Source organism: Equus przewalskii, chromosome 16, assembly GCF_037783145.1.
Source record: "Equus przewalskii isolate Varuska chromosome 16, EquPr2, whole genome shotgun sequence".
In the NCBI taxonomy this organism is placed as follows: domain Eukaryota; kingdom Metazoa; phylum Chordata; class Mammalia; order Perissodactyla; family Equidae; genus Equus; species Equus przewalskii.
In genome coordinates this window covers 21095958-21119202 of record NC_091846.1, presented here as the reverse complement: position 1 = coordinate 21119202, position 23245 = coordinate 21095958, and the positions used below count along the sequence as shown (strand labels likewise).

The 23245-nt window shown below is 34.7% G+C and overlaps 1 protein-coding gene across 7 annotated transcripts in view; it reads left to right on the top strand.

Annotated features, from left to right (window-relative positions):
- Positions 1-23245, top strand: part of LOC103559735 (uncharacterized) — a 77850-nt gene that overhangs the window by 4775 nt on the left and 49830 nt on the right. For 4 of the 7 annotated variants that reach the window (XR_011527815.1, XR_011527816.1, XM_070578155.1 and 1 more), the window contains exons 2-5: positions 10113-10236; positions 10941-11042; positions 16582-16641; positions 21915-22000. Coding sequence is in view for 4 of the 7 variants with exons in the window: in XM_070578155.1 (XP_070434256.1) it covers positions 16630-16641; positions 21915-22000 (98 nt within the window). In the remaining 3 variants the exon portion in view is untranslated. The remainder of the gene's footprint in view (positions 1-10112; positions 10237-10940; positions 11043-16581; positions 16642-21914; positions 22001-23245) is intronic. The other 3 variants (XM_070578156.1, XM_070578154.1, XR_011527817.1) reach the window with 2 other exon arrangements.

Sequence of the window (23245 nt, the reverse complement as noted above, 5' to 3'; positions counted from 1 at the left end):
CTTTCAGGAGACAGAGCTAGGAAACATATACATATATACATATGTAGAAATATGCATACACAAATATATACATAGATATTAATTACATGGGTTTAAATTTTAAATTATTTTCATAATTGAGAAGATATCATAGCAACATTTATAAAGTTCTGAATAAAGGCAATGAAATCATAATCCACACAAAGAACTCATACAGTTTTCATGTTCCCTTCTAGTCAATGTCGGTACATACAATTTTATAGGTTCATAGTGTGAAACAGTTTTGTCTTTTTCCAATTAACATGTCATAAGCATCTGAGTTACTATATCATTTTTACAATCTTTATTCTAAATTACTCTGCTACATATCATTTAACAGATTCTATCATTCTTCTGCTGGACATTTAGGTTGTTTCCAATTTGTTGCTATTATAAATAATTGGGAAGTGAACATTTTTATGCATATACCTTTCCTAATTGACTTTATTTGCTTATTTATTGGAAGATTTCCCAGAAGTGGGAATACCAGTTCCCAAAAGGTAGGTATGTTTTGATGGATTTGATGTGTACTGGTACACAGATTTAATCAAACATTTACCAAAGTCCATACCAGAATTTGATATACAGAGATGAAAAACATGTAGTCCCTGTTAGCAAGGAGCTGAAAGTCTAATGGAAGAAAGATAAATTCTTTAAAAATTATAATTTGATAAATATAGAGGAAGAATATTTAACCCTGGTTAGGAATAGGTTTTCAGGAAAGCTTTTCAGGAGGAGGTGACTCTTGAGTTGTGTCTTGAAGAATACTTTGGTGGAGCTGTCTTGAAGGATATCTTGGTGGAGCCTTAAAGGACTGGAGTTATCCCAGTGTAAGAGACAGTAGAAATAGGCCATAGAAAACATTTTAGGCAGACGTACTGGAGTGTAAGAAAACAGAGAAGTCAGAAACAACCTGGCATGTTCAAGAAAATTCAGGTACTTTCTGTGGTTTGTTGCCTAGGTGCCTTTAGAAGAGTTGAGAAAGGTTGACCTGATCCAGTGGATAGAGGTTCAACCATAAAGGGTTTATATTGTCATGTCACCTTTAAATTGATGCAATTGAAAAATCTTAACCTAATGAGTAATATGATCAGATTTATATTTTAGAACTTCACTTTAACAAGGGTACTGGAGAACAGATTAGAAAATGCAAGAGCGGTGGTAGAGCGTCCTTCAGAGGCTATTGTAGTATCCAGGCAAGAAATAGAGAGTACTTGAACTAAAGACGTAGAAATGGGGTGAAATGAAGTATAACAGAGATTGGATTTATTTATTCTGTATTAATATGTAAGTATTCCCTGGTAACTATTTAGCACCTACTCTGTGTCATGTGCAAGGTACTGAGCATATAGGGGTGAACGAACAGCCACTGTTCCTCCCTTTAGAGTGTAGTTAGTGAGAGAAACAAAGATTAAATTATTAATCTACAAGTTACAACTATGATAATTACTATAACAGAAAAATAAAGGATGCCATGAAAGCATACACCATGGGGACCTAACAGTAGGGATTTACGTAAAGCCTTCCTAAGGTGTGACAGTTAAGCTGAGGTTTAGGAATTAGCTAGGCCAAAAAGAAAGGAAGAACATTCTAGGCAAAGGAAGAGCATATGTTAATGTCCTGAGCAGGAGGGACCAGTAAATTCAATTCCCACATGGCTAGAGCAGAGTAAGTAAGGATGGAGAAAGTTGAAAGGTAAAACTAAAGAGGTTAGGAGCCTTTGTATATGGAGAGGAGAGAGAAGGAGGTATGTAGCATGACTCCTAGGTTTCTGGTGTGGGCAACTGAGTGGCTGTTGGTACCATTTTCTGAGATAGGGAAAACAGAACAAGTTTGATGAATTTTGATATGTGCAATGTTGATTTTGAGATGCCTATGGGCTAAGTACATCCTCCCATCCTCACTTTAAAGCTAATTGGAGGGGCTGGCCCCGTGGCTGAGTGGTTAAGTTCGTGTGCTCTGCTGCAGGCGGCCCAGTGTTTTGTTGCTTCGAATCCTGGGTGTGGACATGGCACTGCTCGTCAGGACACGCTGAGGCGGCATCCCACATGCCACAACTAGAACGACCCACAACAAAGAATATGCAACTATGTACTGGGGGGCTTTGGGGAGAAAAAGGGAAAAAATAAAATCTTTAAAAAAAAAATAAAGCTAATTGGATATTAGGATTGGATTTTTGATTTAGAAGTCTGGAATGTAGAGGAAAGGTCTGGTTTGCTTGTTGTCTATAGATTTACTAGTTGACCTATTATAGATGGTAGTTTAAACTATGGGATTAGATGAGATCACTGAGGGAGGTATGTAGAGTGATAAAAAGGTCTAACACAGAATCTTGGAGAACACTGTTTGGTAGCTACACAAAAAATGTATACACAGGGAAAATTCCACTCTAAATTGTAAAGATACATGACAAACTGAAAAATATTTTTAACATTAAAGCAGATAAAGAGATATATATCTATATATAAAGAGATTATATATAGATATATATGTTTCCATATATATATTTACATATCAATATATAAAGACATGTTTATAAGGAAAATAGAATAGTTAACAGATATACAGTTAACAAAAGAAGAAAAACAAATACAAAACTAACAAATATTTGAAAAGGCACAACATCAAAGTAAATGTAAAGAAGAGATATGTAAGTTTTCACCATCCTCTCTCATTGTTACTGAATTATTTATTTATTTATTTTTTGGGTGAGGAAATTGGCCCTGAGCTAACATCTGTTGACAATCTTCCTCTTTTTGCTTGAGGAAGATTGTCCCTGAGCTAGCATCTGTGCCAGTCTTCCTCTACTTTGTATATGGGATGCCACTACAGCATGGCTTGATGAGCAGTGAGTAAGTCCATGTCCAGAATCTGAACTGCCAAACCCTGGGCCACTGAAGCAGAGCACATGAACTTAACCACTACACCACCGGGCTGGCCCCCTGAATTATTTTTTTAAATCAACAGTTGAGGACATGTATTGTTAAAAGACTGGTCTGTCTTTATCAGACTGATTGACCACACAATTCTTACAAATCTATTTTTTAAAGCATTTGCTTTTCTTGTTCCATAAAACATGAGATCCCATTAATTAGCATGACTTTAGCATTGTGACTATAGTCATAGAACTTGAAAGATATGGTGAATCCAATTGGATGACCCTAAGGTATCCAAAGATACACAAAATGAACTAAGTGGTGATGAAAGTTAGCTACAATCTTGGTGGTAGATGGAAGAATTAGGTTATGTGTAATTTGAATCTGGGAGATATGTCTGTAAGATCACTCCTTTTGGGGGGCTCTGATAATTAACTTCAGTGCTTGGGATGGCAACCATAACTTGCTTGAGATGACACAGTTTCTCCCAGTGGGTCACAGTTTTAACCCCAGGAAGATATAAAATTACATGTAGTATGATTTAGTAAATCAAGCACATACTATTATGGCTTAGGAATGACCTAAGTATTTTAAGTTCTTGTAGTATTTAAGAAAATTAGACCTATTAGAGTATATATGAGATTAATCTTGAAATAGGTATAAGAGAATTTAACTATGGTTATGCAAGGTATCAAGACATTTAAAAGAACTTAAGATTCTCTGTATTTATAGGTTTAATTTATTAGATTTAAAAGAGTTTACTCAGAGAGGTTTTGTTTATTAATCAAACATTAAGTACTTAAGGAAATAGAAGTTATGAAATTCTAAATACTAAGTGTTTAAAGGACCTTAAAAAGCCCTCTTAAAAGTGATTGCTGTTAAAATTTACAAAAACTAGAGCCAACCCTGATGGCGTAGCAGTTAAAGTTTGGCGCACTCTACTTTGGCTGCCCAGGTCTGGTTCCTGGGCATGGAACCACACTACTCATCTATCAGTAGCCATGCTGTGGCAGCAGCTCACATAAAAGAACCAGAAGGACTTATAACTAAAATATACAACTATGTACTGGGGCTTTGGGGAGAGAAAAAAAAAATTTAACAAGTATAACCAGATTTTCAAGTTGAATTTAAAAGTTAAGGAAGAGCTAAGTTTTTTACTTCTTAATTTTGATAAAAATTTAAATGACCTCTGAATAATCTTTTCAGTGCACAAAGGGAAACCCTTCTCATGTTGATGGTCTGAGTGAGTAAATGTAAATTAAAACAGCTCTTTTGGAAAGTAATTTAGCAATATTTAAAAAGGGTTATAAAAATATTCATATCTTTCCTGTCACAAATTCCAATTTCAGGAACCTAGTCTAGGTGAAGTAAATCCAAAATATGGAAAAAGATCTATGCAGAAAGATGCTCATTCCAGCATATTAAATATAATAGCAAAAAAGGGGGAGATGAAATGTCTAATAGTAGTAAGATTATTGAGTAGATTGTGGAAAATCCACTGGATTTACTATTAGCATCATCAGAGAATCGTGCATAGCAACATGGAAAATGTTTTAAGTGCAAAATGTAAAGTGTAATTAGGATGATTAGAACTACTTCTAAAAACAGAAAAAATACAAGAAAGAATTTTCAACCCATATCAAAGTTTTCTGGTCAAAGTTAAAAATATATATTTTGTTGACACTGCCAAACTATACTTCTAAGGAACACTGGTGTTCTATGAGCTAGTCCAGTGATTGTGAAATGTTGAGAATTTGTTGAAAGTTATAGGCCCTTTGTCTAGAATCATGTGCATACATGAACAGTTTGCATATAATTTCAGAGATGGATGATGGTTGGTGGAGTTCCTGAAGAAAAACAGAGGAGAAATTATTTATAAATATAGTAGGCAGAGTAATGATACTCCCAAAGATGCCCATATCCTAACCCTCAGAATTGTGACTACGTTATGTTACACGACAAGGGGGTATTTAGGTTGCAGATAGAATTAAGAGTGCTATTCAGATAACCTAAAGATAGATTATCCTGGATTATCTGCGTAGGCCCAATTTAATTATGAAGTTCTTCTGAATGTGGAAGAGGGAAGCAAAAAAATAAGTGTCAGAGAGATGAGGTGTGAGAAAGACTCAAGCAGCTATTGCTGGCTTTGAAGATGAAGGGGGCCATGAGCCAAGCCAGAACCGAGGGCAGCTTCCAGAAGCTGGAATAAGCAAGAGAACAGATTCTAGAAAGGAATGTCTCTCTGCCTACTTGATTTTAGTCTATTGAGACCCATTCTAACCTCCAGAACTGTAAGATAATAAATTTCTATTGTTTTAAGCCAGTAAGTTTATGGTAATTTGTTATAGTAGCGGCAGAAAAGTAATATATTTAAACAGCCATTTTGTATGTGTGTTGATGTGTGGCTGTGGTAGTGTATATGCGTACATACATATATAGAGATATGGTTCCTCGTCTTGAGAGTTTCATAATGGCCAGGACTATGTCCTTGTACTGTGTCTTCAGCACAGTTACTGGCATTGATAAATATTTAATGGGAATGAACAGTACTCAGCAAAGAGAGACAGGATCACCAATTGCTCTGCTACCTGAACAAATTTAAGAATTACTTGTTTTACTGTATTATGTTCTGTGTATTCTTATAAGGTGTGTATTAAAATTGTAAAGAATATAAAACGGTAAATATTTGTTCTGTATTGAATGTGAAGGCTGTTTTCTAATTGAAATAAATTGATGTTTACTGAGTATCTACTATGAAAGGTATTCTGTTTTAGGACTGTTTTGTATTTGTTTATTATCCTATATTTAAAACATTGTGCTATAAATAGCTATGCTTAGGATTTTTTTCCCTTCCAGGAATATTGTAACTAGTAAACTAGAAGAATTGTAATAAAGGCAAAAAGGACAAGGTTTAATACAGCTAGTTTGAAAATGTTTCTAATCTGTGTCATATATCCATAGCTATTTATTTTCTACTATGAGTCTTCACTTTTTCAAATTTAATATTTACATGAAAATTTCAAAGTAAACATAATCACGTTAAGTGTATATATTTGTATATACACATGTAATTATTGGTAAAAATACCAAATCTAGGTATTTTCTTTACCTTTTTTGTTTAACAAATTCATAAAAAGTACTTTTTTATTTTTTTTAGGTCTGTGAAGTGTCAGACCTCAAGATGGACAACTGTTTAATTAGATACAGCATCTAGTGTACTACTGAAATCATAATAAGCCTATACTACATTACTGAAACTTCTTGGTAGGAACATGATGAGTTTCTCCCCACAAATTCACCCATCCACATTCTCTTTTTATTTTTATTTATTTATTTGAGGAAGATTGGCCCTGAGCTAACATCTGTTACCAATCGTCCTGTTTTGCTTGAGGAAGACTGTCACTGAGCTAACATCTGTGCCAATCCTCCTTTATTTTATGTGAGATGCTGCCACAGCATGGCTTGACATTATCTTTGTTTTGTCTAGTAACTTTGATAATTTCTTTTCCCTGTAGCTAACTGATACATTAAAAAACAACTATAAAATCCTGTCAGGGCTGGCCCCTGTGGCCTAGTAGTTGGGTTCATGGGCTCCGCTTTGGTGGCCCCGGCGTTTCACCGGTTCGGATCCTGGGTGGGGACATGGCACCGCTCGTTGGGTCATGCTGAGGCAGTGTCCCACATACCACAACTAGAAGGACCCACAAGTGAAAAAATATGCAAGTATGTACTGGGGGGGATTTGGGGAGAAGAAGAAGAAGAAAAAAAAAACAGAAAATTGAAGGGTTTGAATAAAATAAACTTTACCTTGAGTAAAAAAACTTTTAAAAATTACAACTCATGACTTTCTCAGAGACTTGGGATAAGCTTTGTCCTGGAAATTGAAGAGGACCAGGAAGCAGGAATCTATTAACCTTCATTTCTTATTTATTTTTAGTAAACGGAAGTAAAATTGAGACCCTCTGGTCTCTAGGAGATATGAGTGAGGATGTGTGACCAGTTCTCTATGACAGCTGAGCCTCATGTTACATTTCTATTCTTAATATATAAAAATTATTTCTTGTAGAACAAATCTATAGGGAAATAAGGAAAATAAAATACAGCACATTCTCTTTTGGCAAAGAAATGCTTATGTGTTTAAAACAAATTAACTTTTTAAGGCAGCTCTGAAGAAGTAATTTATTTTAAATAGGTGAACAGTTTACAGCTCTTGTGGGAACACTTTTTCCTGACTTTTCTTCATCATAGGATTAGGCCCTATGTTTTTAATTTAAGTCCTTTAATTTTTGCTGTTAACATTTAATTTACTTGATGACCCCATACTGTTAACTTTTGACCCAGTGAACTCAGGATGGTATATACAGACCATATACCTAATTTTAAAGAAACTCTTAAAGGAAAATAAGAGGTTTGATGTGAAACAGATTAAATTCATTCAGCTTTCCATGTAGGGAAGTATCATACATACTTAATCAAAGAACTTTTTTCTTCTTTGGGAGGATGCATTTTTATAAGCATGGTATTTTTTTACAATTAGATGTTTATGCCATTGGCAAAACATTCCAAAGCTGATGTGACTCTAACTGCAATACTTTTAATAAACTGCAAAACTACTAACATAGTATGGTATGTACCAAACCTTTTCCTGACAAGAAATTCTTGTACCATATGGCTAAATCTAATGATCCCCCCATCTACCCTTATTTATACTCAAATTTCCTTTCCTTTTATAGGAATTGAAATTCCTAAAGAGTTTAATCCTTTAGATGTAAAAACTGTTAGGACATACAGTTAATTATGATAAAGTTCAAAGCTGCTTCTAAGTCATTCAATGTAAGATACATAACTTTTATTTGTCCTTCAAACTAGACCTGTGGACTCACTTTTGAACATTTCTCCCTAATTATAAAACACACGTGCATTAAAGAAAATAGAAAAAAAATAAGGAATGATTGGAAGGCATTGCTTCTGAAGTCCCCTTAACAATATACCACTTTCTTCCTTCTTCCCAGTTGACAAAGGAAGGCTCTGTCTAGAATGACTCTTTAGTCCCTTACTTGCTTGTAGAATACAATAGTAGTATAATTAACCAGGATAGAGACATACGGAGGAAGAATAGGGCTTTTGGGTGTGTGTGTTTGTGTGTCTAAGGGTGTGGGATGGAAAAACTGGAAAAGGGGAGGAAGATGAGACGCCCAATGAGGACATACTGAATATGGAAGATTAAGTGCCAATGGGATAGCCTTGTAGAGATGTTCGGTAGGGAGCACAACATATATGTCTGAGGCTTAGAAAGGCCTGGGCTGGAAGGAGATATCACTAAAGAGGTGATAGTTGAAATTATGGAGGAAATGGATGCTATTGCTCATACAGACTGAATATAGTGAGAGGAAATGAGAACCAACATTAGTAAATAGGCAAAGTAAGAGGAGGCAGCAAAAGAACTGAGAAGAAATAGCAGCCAATGGGACGGAGGATTCAGAAGGAAAGAAGTCAGGAGTGTCAAGATAAAGACAGGTCAAATAAATTGAAAAAGATCATGGCATTTGGCAATTTTGTAATTAGTAATGTTTGCCAGAACACTTTCATTGCATTGAGGTGGCAGAATTTTGTTTGTGTTGGGGTGAAAAGTATATTAAAATTGAGAAAGGTTACAATAGATTTATATTATTTCAAAGCTCTTCATTTCTTCTTCAAAATAGAAATAAAGGATGATAGTTGTGAGGAGGTGGTTACAGAATCGAGGAGGAGATTCTACAGTGAAGAGTTTAATATATTTATAAAATGTGGGAAAGAGTGAGCAGAGAGGAGATTAAAAAGAGGAGGGATAAAAGTAAAGCAAGATCTCTAGGAGAGGAAGCAATGTAGGAGGAAAGGTGCAGGTAGAGGATTGACCTGGGAAAAGAGAAAGGATACTTCTTCCTCTGAGATTAGAAGGAAGGAAGTGAAGATAGTTATATGTATAACGTGTAAATGTGGAGCAAGAAGGTGAGGGAGGTTCATGGCTGATAGTATTGATTTTTTTTGCTGATAAAGGAGACATAAAAAAGATAAGGGTATAGGTGAAATAGCAAGTTTGAATTGATGTAAGATGTTATATATGCTCTAAGGAAGAGGGAATTATCCAGGGAGCATGGTTATTAGCAGGAGAGACTGATGCACCTAGGAATCTAGGCTGGATAGGAAAAGATATGAAGCTGTGTGGGAGATTGTGGTTTGAAAAAAAAGGGAATAGTTGAGGAGTGGAGGTTAAAATAAGGTAAGAAAGCAGGTGTTTAGGGAGTAATGGAGTGATAAAAACTGGAATGGTAAGTGGTTGTGGTCAGAGATCAGTATATTGGAGTCTAAGGCTGTGGAACAATTAATTTCCTGGTGCTCAGAAGGTTGAGAATGTGGCTTTGGGTGTGGACTGCAGAATGCAGTGGTTATAAGCTGGTGGAGTCAGAGTTCAAGGTTGTCGGATGGGTTGTCCATAAGGACACTGAAGTGGCACACGATGGCAGAAAATGCAGGGGAGGTAGATATTAGAACCAAGTGCCAAAGTCCTCAGTAAATAAGGGAGGGAATGACTGGGCAAATAAGTATTGAGAATGAAAGAGAGGAATAAAAAATTTCCAAGATTGTTGATCATGCCCCCCCTTTTTTTTCTCACAAATTAAGAGTTATGTCTTAATGCTGTAAATATTTCTTGAATTAATGAATAAACAAATGATGAGCTCATTATTTTGAATAAGTATTCATGTTGAATAAGTATTTCTAAGAATGTTGGGTTTTTCTTATTACAGGCAATTGATACTAAAGAAGATACAAATGAGAAAGATGTAGAAAAAAATTAATAATCCTACACCCACAAATAACCACTAACTCCATTATTAAATTTTCATATCTGTTCATATATATATATATATTTCCTAGAAATAAGTATTCAGCTATATAATATACTTTAATGGCTGAATAAGTATTCTATTATAGAATATAAGGATGTACTGTTAATTTTAGCAGTTTCTTATTTGGGGGTATTAGTAATCAGTATTAGTATTAGTAATCAGTAATCACTGATTCTAACCAATTTTTTTCTACTGGTAATAGGAAAAATCTAATAGATTAGATTTTAGTAAGCAAGTTAAATTTTTGGCTTATTTTTTTCCTTAGGATATAGTCTTAGAAGTGGATTTTTTGGTAGGGTCTTCATAGTGAGCCTGTTTATTTTTATTTTAGGCCTATTTCTAACAGGCTTATTTATGTGCATTCTTATTCTATCCCGGATTGGAATCAGAAAATTGGACAGTGTTGCAGGTACTCATTGATGCAGGCCTACCAGCAGCCACAAAAGTGAGAACTGGTAAGTAAAAGTCCTTCTTCACGGGAATAATGATAGGTGTTTTAAAAACTTGGAATCAAGTACACTTTTCATGAGCACAGTAAAAAAATGATTCATGAACTAAATAACAGGACATAGTGGTCAATTCAGAAATACATTTCAAGTTAAATAGAAACCTCTATGAATAATCTATATTTGTTGACAGCATCCAATTTTAGCAGAGGTTTTAATAAATCATGAATAATCATCAAGGTTACTGCTCCTCAAACTTTCACAAAAGTGTGGATAATAGCAGAGAAGAATGAATAATTGCCCTAGAAGCTTGGTTCCAAGCTAGGATTTTCTTTAGTTTCATGTTTTGTCTTACATTTAATATAAATGTTGCATTATATATCATAATAGTCCTATGTTTAGTATGAATATAATGCTTATAAACTTTTTCAAAATATCTGAGTAGAATTGATATCTAAGAAGATGCTTCGTGTTTATTCAGTGCCTTTTAACACCGTGGCATAGCACAAATTTCTCTTGCCCTAAGCTGGACTTTTAGAGGCAAGGTTCTAGGCTGTTTCATGATTGTATAATATGTTCCTTTTCAGTTTTCTCTTCTACAGTTTAGCCAAGGCTATTTATAGTAGTGTATGGCAGGGAGTAGATTAATTGATGCTTACCCACTTTGAACCTGAGAGTGTCACAGAGTGAAAATTCAGTATCATTGCCAACAGAATACACTACAAGAAATGTTGAAGAAAGAGCTTCAGACAGAAGGGAAATGATACCATTTGGAAATACAGATCTACACAAAGGAATGATGAGCCCTGGAAAAGGTAACTACATGGGTAAATGTGTAAGATTTTTTTTCTATTTAATTCTCTTTTAAGGTAATCAACTTGAAAAATAATGTATTGTGGTATTTACAATATGTATAAGTAAAATATATGACAACAATAACATAAAGGCCGGGAGGGGAAAAACAGAAGCATGATGTTGTAAGATTTTTTTGGTATACGTGAAGTGGTGTAATATCACTTGAAGGTAGACTGTGCTAAGTTAATTATGTAGACTATAAACCCTAAAGCAACTAGTAGAATAACAAAACAGTTGTATCTAATAAGCCAACAAAGGAAAAAAAATGGAATCATAAAAACTCCATCCAAAAGAAGGCAGAAAAAGGAACAATGAATAGATGGAATACATGGAACAAATGGAACAAACAGAAAATAGCAAGATGATAGACTAATTTCATCAATAATCACATTAATTGTAAATGATAAAAATCCTATTCAAAGGAGGAGATTGCGAGATTGCACAGAAAGCAAGACCCAACATGCTTTACATACAAAAACAGAAGAAAGTTAGAATCAAAGGATAGAAAAAGATATATCATGCTGATGCTGACACTAGTCAAAAGAAAACTGGTGTGGCTATATTAACATAGTAGAAATGAAGTAAGGGTCCAGCCCGTGGCCAAGTGGTTAAAGTTCGCGCGGGCTGCTTCGGTGGCCCAGGGTTTTGCCGGTTCAGATCCTGGGTGCAGTCATGGCACCACTCATCAGGCCATACTGAGGCATCATCCCAAATAGCGTAACCAGAGGCACTCACAACTAGAATATACAACTATGTACTGGGGGGGCTTTGGGGAGAAGAAGAAAAAAAGAAAAATAAAGATTGACAACAGATGTTAGCTCAGGTGCCAATCTTTAAAAAACAAACAAAAAAAGAATAAGATTTCAGAGCGAAGAATATTACCAGGGATAAGGAAGGTCATTTCACAATAATAAAAGGGCCAGTTAATCAGGAGGATATAACAATCCTAAATGTTCATGCCCCAAATAAGAAGAGGTTAAGATATGTGAAGCAAAAACTGGTAGAACTACGAGGAGAAATAGACAAATTTGTGATTATAGTTGAGATTTCAATACCTCTCCTTCAATAATTGCTAGAACAATTTGAAACTTAGCAAGGATATAGTAAACTCAACACTATCCACCAATATTACCTAATTGACTTTTCTGGAACACTCCACGAATAGTAGAATATATATTCTCTTTAAAGTGTACATGAAACATTTACCCAGAGACCATATCCTAGGCCATGGGTTAGCAAACTATGACCCTGGGGCCAAATCTAGCCTGCTTTTGTGTGGCTTATGAACTAAGAATGGTTTTCACATTTTGAAAAGTTTCTAAAAAAACAAAGAAATTTGTGATAGAGACTGTATGTGGCACATAAAGCTTAAAATATTTACCATCTGGCCCTTTATAGAAAAAGTTTGCCTACCTCTGTTTTAGACCATAAAACATATCAGTACATTTTAAAGGATTCAAGTCATACAAAGTATGTTCTCTGACCACAATGAGATTATATTAGAAATCAATAACAGAGAGCTAAGTGGAAAATCCCCAAATATTTGGAAACAAAATAACATGCTTCTATACAGCCCATTGATTAAAGAAGGAATCAAAAGTGAAATTAGAAAGTTTTTTGAACTGCAGGAAAATAAAAATACAACATATCAAATTTTACATAAATGAAATGCCTCCATTAGAAAATACAGAAAGTCTCAAATCAATGAACTCAACTTCCACCTTAAAAAACTAGAAAAGAAGAGCAAATTAAACACAAAGAAGCAAAAGAAATAAAATAATAAAGATCAAAGTGGAAATCAATGAAATGGAAAACAAAAATCAATTGAGAATATCTATGTAATCAAAACCTGGTTGAGATCAGTAAAATTAATAAACCTTTAGCCAGACTGGTCACGGAGAAAAAAGTGAGAGATGAGACACATATCAGGAAGACCGATGTCAGGCTTGAGAGAGGTGACATTATTACAAGTTCTACAGATATTTAAAGGATAATAAGGGAATATTATAAACAACTTCAGGCAAAAATCATTCAACAACTTAGATGAAATAGCCAAATTCCTTGAAAGACATAAAGTACAAAAGCTTGCTCAAGAAGAATAGATAACCTGAATAGTCATATATCCATTTTCAAAAAACTGAATTAGTAGTTTAAAACATTCCCACAAAGAAAACTTCTGGTCCATAAGGCTTCATTGGTGAATCCTTCCAAATATTTAGGGGAAAAATACCAGTTATAGACAAACTCTTCCAGAAAAGTGAAAAGGGGGGAATACTTCCCAACCTGTTCTTTGAGGCCAGCATTACCCTGATACCCAAACCACGCAAAGGCATTACAAGAAAAGAAATATCAGGCCAGTTTCCCTTATGAACTTAGATGTAAAAATTCTAAAAAAATTTTTTATCAAATCCAACCATATATAAGAAGGATAGTATTATTATTGTGTGGGTTTATCCCCAAAATACAGGATTAGTTTAACTTTCAAAAATCAATCAATGTAACTCACTGTATTAAACTTTTTAAAAAAGAAAAACTGATTATTTCAATAGATGCAGAAAAAACAGACAAAACAAGTATTCATTCCTGATGTTAAAAACTCTCAGCAAATTAGGAATAGAAGAGTACTTCTTCAACCAGAAAAAGGGCAAAGGGCATCTACAAAAAAATCTACAGATAACCTAATAACTACTGGTGAAACACGTCATGCTTTCCCCCTGAGATCAGGAACAACACAAAGATGTCTGCTCTTACCACTTTTCTTCAACGTTGGAGGTTCTGACCAGTGCAATCAGGCAAGAAAAGAAATAAAACACATTCAGATTGGAAAGGAAGAAATAAAACGGACATAATCATCCATCTTTCACTTGGTGGAAGCTACAAAAAGCTACTAGAACTAATAAGTGAGTTTAGCAAGAGTGCAGCATATAAGATCAATATACAAGAATCATTTGTGTTTCTACATTCTAGCAACAAACAGTTGAAAGTGGAAATGCAAAAAAAAGTAGCATTTACAATGGCATAAAAAATATGAAACACTTAAGAATAAATCTGATAAAAGATCTGTACACTGAAAACTGCAAATATTGCTGAGAAGAATTAAAGACAACTTAAATAACTGGAGAGATTTACCTGGCTCGTGGGTTCATATTGTTAAGATGTCACTTCTCCCCAAATTGATCCATAGGTTCAACACAATCCAAATCAAAATCCCAGTAGGCTTTTTTTCAAAAAAGAAATTGATAAGCTGATTCTAAAATTTATATAGAAATGCAAAAGCTCTAGAATAGCCAAAACAATTAACTTCAACAAAAAGAGCAAAGTTGGAGGGCTGACACTACCTGATTTCAGGCCATTATAAATCTACAGTATTTAAAACAGTGGTATTAGCATAAAAATAGACAAATAGGTCAATGCAACAGAATACAGAGTCCAGAAATAGATCCATATATATAAGGTTTTTGACAAAGTGCAAAGGTAAAAATAAAATTGTTTTTTCCAATACATGGTGCTGGAAGAACTGGATATCCATGTACAAAAGTATGAATTTCGATTCACATCTTACACTGTGTACAAAAATTAACTAAAAATTGATCATATACCTAAATGTAAAATCTAAAATTACTATAAAACTTCTAGAAGAGAACATAAAATTTTTTTTTTTTTTTTTTTAAATTGGCACACGTCTATAATGAAATAGCAAGCAGACAGGAGAGTGTACACCAGTAAGTGCGTATTTTACCCTCGTTGCCTCGCCTGTATTTCTTTTTTTTTTTTTTTATTAATGTTATGATAGATTACAAGCTTGTGAGATTTCAGTTGTACATTTTTGTTAGTCATGTTGTGGGTACACCACTTCCCCCTCCGTACCCTCCCCCCACCCCCCCTTTTCCCTGGTAACCACCGATCAGATCTCCTTCTCAATATACTAATTTCCACCTATGAGTGGAGTCATATAGAGAGAACATAAAATTTTTGACACCGAGTTAGACAAAGATTTCTCAGATGTAACACCAAAAGCACAATCCATAAATGAACAAATTGATAAACTGGACTTAATCAAAATTTTTAAAACTTCTTTTCTTCAAAATACATTGCTAAACGAAAGAAAAACAAGCCACAGGCTGGGAGAAATACTTGCAAAGCATGTAATAAAAGATTTGTATCAAGAATACAGTAACGAACTCTCAAAACTCAACAATGAGAAAACGAAAATCTCAATTAAAAAATGAGCAAGAGACTTGAAAAGTCACTTCACCAAGAAGATACCAGATAGCAAATAAGCACATGGAAAGATGATCAACTTTATTAACCTCATTAATCTTTAGGGAAATGCAAAGTAAAACCATGATGGAACAATTAGATATCCATACACAAAAAAAGTGTATACACATCGATTAGAACAGCTAAAATGAAAAGTGTTGTTGAGGATGTGGAGGAATCACAACTCTTGATACACCCCTAGTAGGAATGTAAAATGATACCACCACTTTGGAAAACAGTTTGGCAGTTTCTTAAAAAGTTAAACATATACCAACATATGATCTAGCCATTCCATTCTAGGTATTTCTCCCCAAAAAGGAAGCATATGTTCCTACAAAGATCTGTATATGAATCCTCATAGTAGCTTTATTTTTAACAATCTAAAATTGGAAACAAGTCAAGTGTCCATCAACAGGTGAATGGATAAATAATTCATTCATACAATGGAATACTACTCAGCAATAAAAGGGAATGAATTATTATTACATACAACAACATGGATGAATCTCAAAATAATATTCTAAGCGAAGAAAGACAAAAAGTTGAGAATATATCATATGATTCTGCAGATATAAAATTCTAGAAAGTACAAACTAATCTCTAGGGTCACAAGGCAGACCAGTGGTTGCCTGGGGAGAGAGGGATTATAAAGAGGCAGGAGAAATTCTTAGGGATGATGGATATGTTCATTGTCTTATTCTGGTGATGGTTTCATCAGTATATACATGTTAAAACTTATATCGCTTGTACACTTTAAATACACAGGTTACAAGTTATCAATTGTATATCTTAAATATGTACAGTTTATTGAATATCAGTTATACCTTAATAAGGCTTTATTAAGTTTAACAAAGCTTAACAAATTCATTTTAAAAATGTATCTAGAAAAAAGTAAAGGAAAATAATTTCAATTGAAATATAAAAGGGAATTAACATTTATTAGAAACATACTAAGGGGTAAGAACTGGGTAGGTGCTTTAAATAAGAATTATAGCATATGCAAATACATCATTTTCTCTGTGCCAGGCACTGTTATCTACACTTTACATTTATCAAGGTGTTTAATCCTCACAACTCCTTGAGGTAGGGACTACTAATTATCCTCATGTTACAGGTGAGGAAATGGAGGCAAAAAGTCACACAACTTCTGAGTAGGGGGAGCTGAAATTTGAACCTGGGAAGTCTGGTGTTTTAATAGCTCTTTATGGCATCCATTAAGCTACACAATTTTATTTCCAGTTTACAAAATGGGAAAACTGTGCCTCACAAAGCAGTAACTTTTTGAAGATGACAGAATTTGTAAGTAATGTCAAAATTTAAACTCAAATTTATTTTACTCCCAAATATACAATCTTCCACAGTAGACTGTCCCTATTTAGATTTCTGGTTAAATACCAAGACTGACAGATGCTATAATAACTACTGATAACTAAGCTCAGACTGTGTTACTCACTTCTCCCACACCACTTTTACCACCCAGTATGTTGTCTGGCATGTTTGTTGAGTATAGATTATACATAGCACCAATACGCAATTAAGAGCTCAAAACTTATTTGTTGCTTTTTTTGACACGATTCCATTTTTAACATTCATAGTGTCTGCTGAAACTAAGAAATTGAGTGTGTGACCTTGGAGGATCTTTTCAGGCTAATATTAAAGCCAATAATTTATCTGTGCGCTTCTGTAAGTAGAATTAAACAGAAGTGATCCTATAGCCCTAAAACTGAACTTGAGGAAATCTTTTACTTTTCCGCGAAATCTTCCTTTCCTCTGTGTGTGTGTGTGTGCGCTTTAAATTATGGTTACTAGTCTGGAAGATATGGTTTGATATGTGGTCAAAGTGGCCCCCAGATTTTCTTTGTTGAAGTAAAGAGAGTAAGCAACAACACAGGAACATTTCTAAATTGCTAAAAAAAATTTATTCCATTATTGGATAGAGTTCAATAGACATAAAACTTTTACAATAAAATTGCTTTTAGGTGACTTTTGGAGGCACAATAGGGTATTAGTTAAGAAAACTGGCACTGGAATCAGACAGATCTGACATCCTAGCTCTGCCCACTTGCCAGCTATGTTCCCTTAATGATATAACTTAGGCCTCAATTTTGCCCATCTGTGAAATGGGTTAGTAATACTTACCTCACAGAGTTGTGAATATTAAATGAGATAATAAATATCAGAGCACTTAACACAGTGTCCAGCATACAGTAAGTACTCAATAAATGTTCCATTGCCAGCTACTATGAAGATACTGCTACATACATGTAGGAATCCAAAGCCATATTAGATTATAATGATGAAATGCTAAAAGTATTTAATGATATAATCTCTTGTTTACAGAAAATGTATCACACAGATTCCAAAAACTCTTAGCTCAGGGAGTATCAAACTTGATCCATTCCTATTTAAAGAAACAAGTAAGATAGCACATTCTAATACTGAACCTTCTTTAAAGGTGGTTTTCTATTTCCATAGTCCCATAGCCAGGATTTGCTTTGGGTATGGAAATTCATGTTGACCCTGACAGTTTTACATTAAAACAAACTCCATATTTAAGAGCAAAAAGTTTGGATGATGTGTTAATGTATCTTTTATATTCTATATTTTTTGTAGCCATAGCCTTTATACAAAAGTACTGCAGTCTAAAAAAAGTTGTAGGTATTTATTTTGTGTTTTATCTTAAGACATAATTTTTGAGGACCTTCAATTAAAAATTCAGAACATTGAGTGAGATAATCCAGAAAAACTGAGTCTTTCAATTTTATTCATTCAGTTTGTTATTCTCACTCATTAAGGGGTCAGCCAAAATGAAGAGACAATGTTTAATAAAGGACAGCTTTGTCTGACCTGAAGGAAAGTGTTCCAAAGCTAGAGCACCTCCTTAGAAACTGTTTTGAAATTGATACCTCATCTTACAATCAAAGTTCATACATAGCCCTCGATCTTCATTGCATTCCCTCATTAGTCCATAGGGTTTCAGTCAATTTCTATATGATGATGACTTTCACATGTACATCAACAGCCCAATAGCTTATCAAGAAAGCTTGAGTCTTCTATTTTCTAGTGACATCCCACTTAGATCTGGCATTAAGTTCATTTTTTTCCTTCTAGCTATTTCTTCCAAATTTCTTGGCTATTGTTACTAACAACACAAATTTTTGGATCTTCCAATTTACAGTCTTAGGTTCATTTCCTTATTTTCTTTCCCTCCCATATGAAAACAGTTGCTAAACTTGTTACTTCTTATAGTTGTTACTTTATAATGTACTTCGGGTATGCCCCTTTTCATTTTTAAAACTGCCAGTTTAATTCAAGCTCTTAAATGTCAAGGTGTTTTGTAGCCTCTTGTATTATATCGCATTACATTGCATTGCATTGCAGCCTCTTGGTTTTCTCTCTAGTCCCCATCCTCTTTTACCCCTTCCCCACTAGCCAATACAAAATATAAAATATTTTTCATCAAACACCCTGTAAAAAAGTGAATAAGGTGGGTGAATAAGGAAAACCTGATTGACTAGGAAAAGGGAATTTAAATGGAATCTCCTTTCTTTTCAATGATTCTATCTGGAAGGAAAGGAGAAGAGCAGAACCTTCAGGAATTGGCTCATAACTTAGATACTGAATGGGAAATTGTTGTCAGGAAGAGACTGATAATACATGGCAATAACCATTGGAAAGCTAAAAGGAGACATAAAATTCAACTTTTGCTAGCCACTCTTTCCCTTTTTGCTCTCCATATACCTCATATGTGCAGTATTTATTTTGTTTGTCTTATTCTGGTCATAAAGTTATCTAGGAGGCTAGGAGCGCTGACCACCATCAGAGATGGGAAAGTAGTCTGTTCTGATTGTAGTGACGAAAGGAGTTCAATTCACACCAAGGGTCTTTCTCGCATTTAGAAACATCCTATTATTTAAGGCCTTTCGCTCATATAAGCTCATCACTAGTTCTTTACCTTTCTATTTCATTTCTCTCTACTCTCATGTTTGTGTTCTCTGTTCCTATCAAAGTATCATGTCTGGGAGATGACCTGCCTGTTCCTGCTCTGCAGTAGTTTTGTATATTGCTATATCTCCAGTGCCTCAAATAGTGCCTAGCACATAGCACAGAGTAAGTACTCAACAAGTGTTTGATGAATCAATGAATGATTACCCTTTCTCTCTGGCAATCCAAATCCATTGCCGCTTACAAAAAAAAAATCTAGCAGCTGGCCCAGTGGCAATTAAGTTCACATGCTCTGTTTCGGCAGCCCAGGGTTCACTGGTTCGGGTCCTGGGCGTGGTCCTATGCACGGCTTATCAAGCCATGCTGTGGCAGGCGTCCCACATATAAAAAAATAGAGGAAGATGGGCACAGATGTTAGCTGAGGGCCAATCTTCCTCAGCAAAAAGAGGAAGATTGGAGGCAGATGTTCGCTCAGGGCTAATCTTCCTCAAACAAACAAAAAATTGACATAAAGTTTGCCTACTCCAGTAAACTTCTATCCATTATCAATCTAGTTTTAAATCACTTCATTTTCCACGTCCCCTTCGCAATTATTTATAGTTTTCACTCAATTAATGTACTCTTATTATGTTACTTTTTATATACTCCCACATCTTTTCTATATATGTTATATTTTCAACTAAAAGAGTATGCCTCAAATGTTATATATTGTATGTGCTGCTCAACAGTGCCTCCTGTGCTACAGAAAGGTAGACACTCAATAGATGGGTGGTTACTGCCTTTTAAGGTCTATTCTCTGGATCAATGTGATCTGCCTTGAAAGGGAGTTTAGATCCATAGGTTCTGTTTTTTGCTACTTCACTCATACATTGTGTGACTTTGAGTAAAATTGTTCCTTCAGTGTTCAGTTTAAGAACAAATTTTTTAAAAAGGAACAGTTTCCTAAAGAAAGACATTTTAAAGCTACAGGAGCATCTATAGGTTGGTAACATTTCTCCAGAAATATGTGATGTAATATAAAAGTTCGGGACTGGTCACTTTGAATCTTTTCTTGGAATTTCTGTAGAAATTTCCATGTAGTAGAGAAACTGAAATAGTGTTATGTAGAAAATATTATTAACTAAGAAAAGACCCCTAATTTCATCATAGAGAATAAGTAGAGGTAATATTCTGGATTTTTGCAATACTTAAGCTATTTCTTAGTTGTCTCATGAAGGAATTAATGTAGTGGAACATATTCAAGGAATGACTTGAATTCAAGGTGTCAGAATTAAGACTGTACAAAGGTGTAACCGTGTTTTCTATACTGGATTTTCAAATAGCTAAATTAAAAGCCAATCACTCTCTGGCTTCTTTCTTCATCTATATTGTCTTCTAGCAACAATAAATTTGGGCAACCTGTACATTAAAGCAATTTCTAACCATGCCAAATCAACTTCAGTTTCTAGTCATTTCCAGTTCCTCCTCCATGAAAGTGTACAACATTTAGGTTATTCCACATATTTGCCCCATATTCCAAAGTGTTAGGTTGCCAAAGAAAACTGATCAGGTAATACTACTATTTGTCTTCATGTAGTCATTCTAAGTACACATAAAATCAGACATTAACACAAAAATATGAAGGGAAGAAAAACATCAAGCCATAGAATTGAGTTTTAGTTTTACTGACATTTATATATCACACTTCCTGTTTATGATTTCAGAAGTGCAACCATGCAGTGCTTCTATTAAAAACTGAGTAATTGACAACAGTTTGAGGATTACAGTGACAACTTACTCAAAGGAAAAAATACTAAACTTCTGCCTTCGTTTGTGGAACTGCTATCTTTCTTGTGTAAAAAGTTGAGTATTTTTCAACCATCATTTACTAATAGTGTAGTTAAAAGGGAGCTTAATAGCCTTGTGCCCCTAAAACAAGCAACCAGACATGAATCTTAGTTCTGAATTTGACTAGTTTATGGAATAAAAAAACCAAGCCAAACCTCCTCTAATACATATATGTAAAGGCAATGCTTGCAAAAATTTGCTTTTTTCCCTCATTTTGTGATTTCAGTTGTCTATTGTTATGCATTAATTAACAATTTCACCTGAAGGAGGGAAAGGGTAGATGTGAATACAGTTTTTAAATAAAAGCCCCTTTCTCTATTAACTTGTTCTAATTGAAGCATAATTATGTCAGTTTATTTTTCGGTGACTTCAGAGTGTGTGTGTGTGTGTGTGTGTGTAGAGAGAGCGAGCGCCCAAGTGAGCAATGACTGCTAGCTAGACATGAAAATCCATGTCCTCACTTCTTGGCCAAACAGATAACCTTTTTCCCCGCCCCCCTTGCAGTTAGCTGTGGGCATATGACTAAGTCACAGCTAATGGAATAAGTATGCACTACTTTGAGTCCCCTCCCCTAGAAAACTCTCCTTCCAGCAGACTGAAGTAGAGAAGACCCCCAGGGAGACTTTGGAAGTTTGGTACTGAAAGCCTAGGTACTGAAAGACCTTGGAAACGTAAATATTATTGAACTACTTGTTCATTTTAGCAAGAAACAAATTGGAGCCATTATACATTTGGGGGTTAATCTGTTATGGCAATTAGCCTATCCTAATTAATTCAATATACAAAACTTATATTTGCAGTGTCCCTATGATGCACAACTCCAGAGAGCACCATTTACATTGTATGCATGTAAATGGAATTTCCTGAAGCAGTTAAGAGGCTACAGGTATGTATACGTATGGGTATATATAAATGTTCCGCCCAGAGTTGTGCAGTGATGTAGCTCTGCCATACTAAACTCCAACCTCTCTCTTGGGTTTTACTGCGTATGAGCATCATTTGTGTAAAGGCACTTCCCTTTTGTATCTGTGGTAACAGGTTAAGGTGGAATGGATCATCCAGCAAGAATCTTAAGGGGAAAACGTATACTTAGGGTCCAAATCAGATCTCTTTTTTGGATTCCTTCAACTGTGTTAGCTACATACTCTTCTTCTAACCTATTACCCTCTGGCATTAGGAGATTGTTAGGAGCCCCCACCCCTCACACACACTTACTGCTATGAGTAATAAAAACTTTTCTGGGCTTCACTTAGCTCATCTATAAAGTGAGAGTTGGATTATATGATCTCAAAGATCCCATGACTAAAATTCTACCATCTATGACTATAATGTCTATAGGTATTGGTAGAAATAAGTGTTACTGTTGAGTGTTCCTTTGGATTCCAAATTGATACTACAGAGGTGCTTAATAGTAACTTGAAGTTTTAAAAAAGATATTTAGCTTGCACCAATTTACAAAGACGCCCAACAGAGGTTCTTCTCTTCTCCCAAACAAAAACTATTAAGTTGAAAAGATTTTTAACTCACTCAGGACATTTTTTTGAGCAATTTTAAAGTGGTGTGTCACCTCTGATTTCTTTACACAGGAGGTGGAGAAGCATCCAAGCTAAGGCAGAAGGTGATATCTATTGAAATAATATACTGTATTACAAAAAAGTAAAAAACTAAATAGATTGTTGTTCACTGAATTTAGCATTTAAAACCTTAAATTTTACTTCTCCTAATTGTATACTTATGCTCTAAAAATTCAGTGCAGTAACAATTAATACTAAAGCAAGTTCAGCATCATGACAAAATCTCCAAAGTCATAGTTATTTTTGTCATAGTTAACTAAGTCATCTATCCATGTGGGACTTAGTGCTACATCACATTTTTGGTTTAGCTGACAGAAATGAATCTTTGCCTGTTTGTCTGCTAGTGGGATTTTAATTTCATAGATTTCAACTTGGGTTAAAGCTACAATATATATCATCCAGACATGGAATTGGCTTTAACTCAAATTCTTTTGCTGCAGGAGAGCTGCAGAAATATGGACCTCACTCAGGGATGATACTGTTTTAGAAAGGAGAAAGGACAGGCTCTATAACATTGTTCCAAGTGGAATTTTTATATTAAGAGCAGGCCATGTATA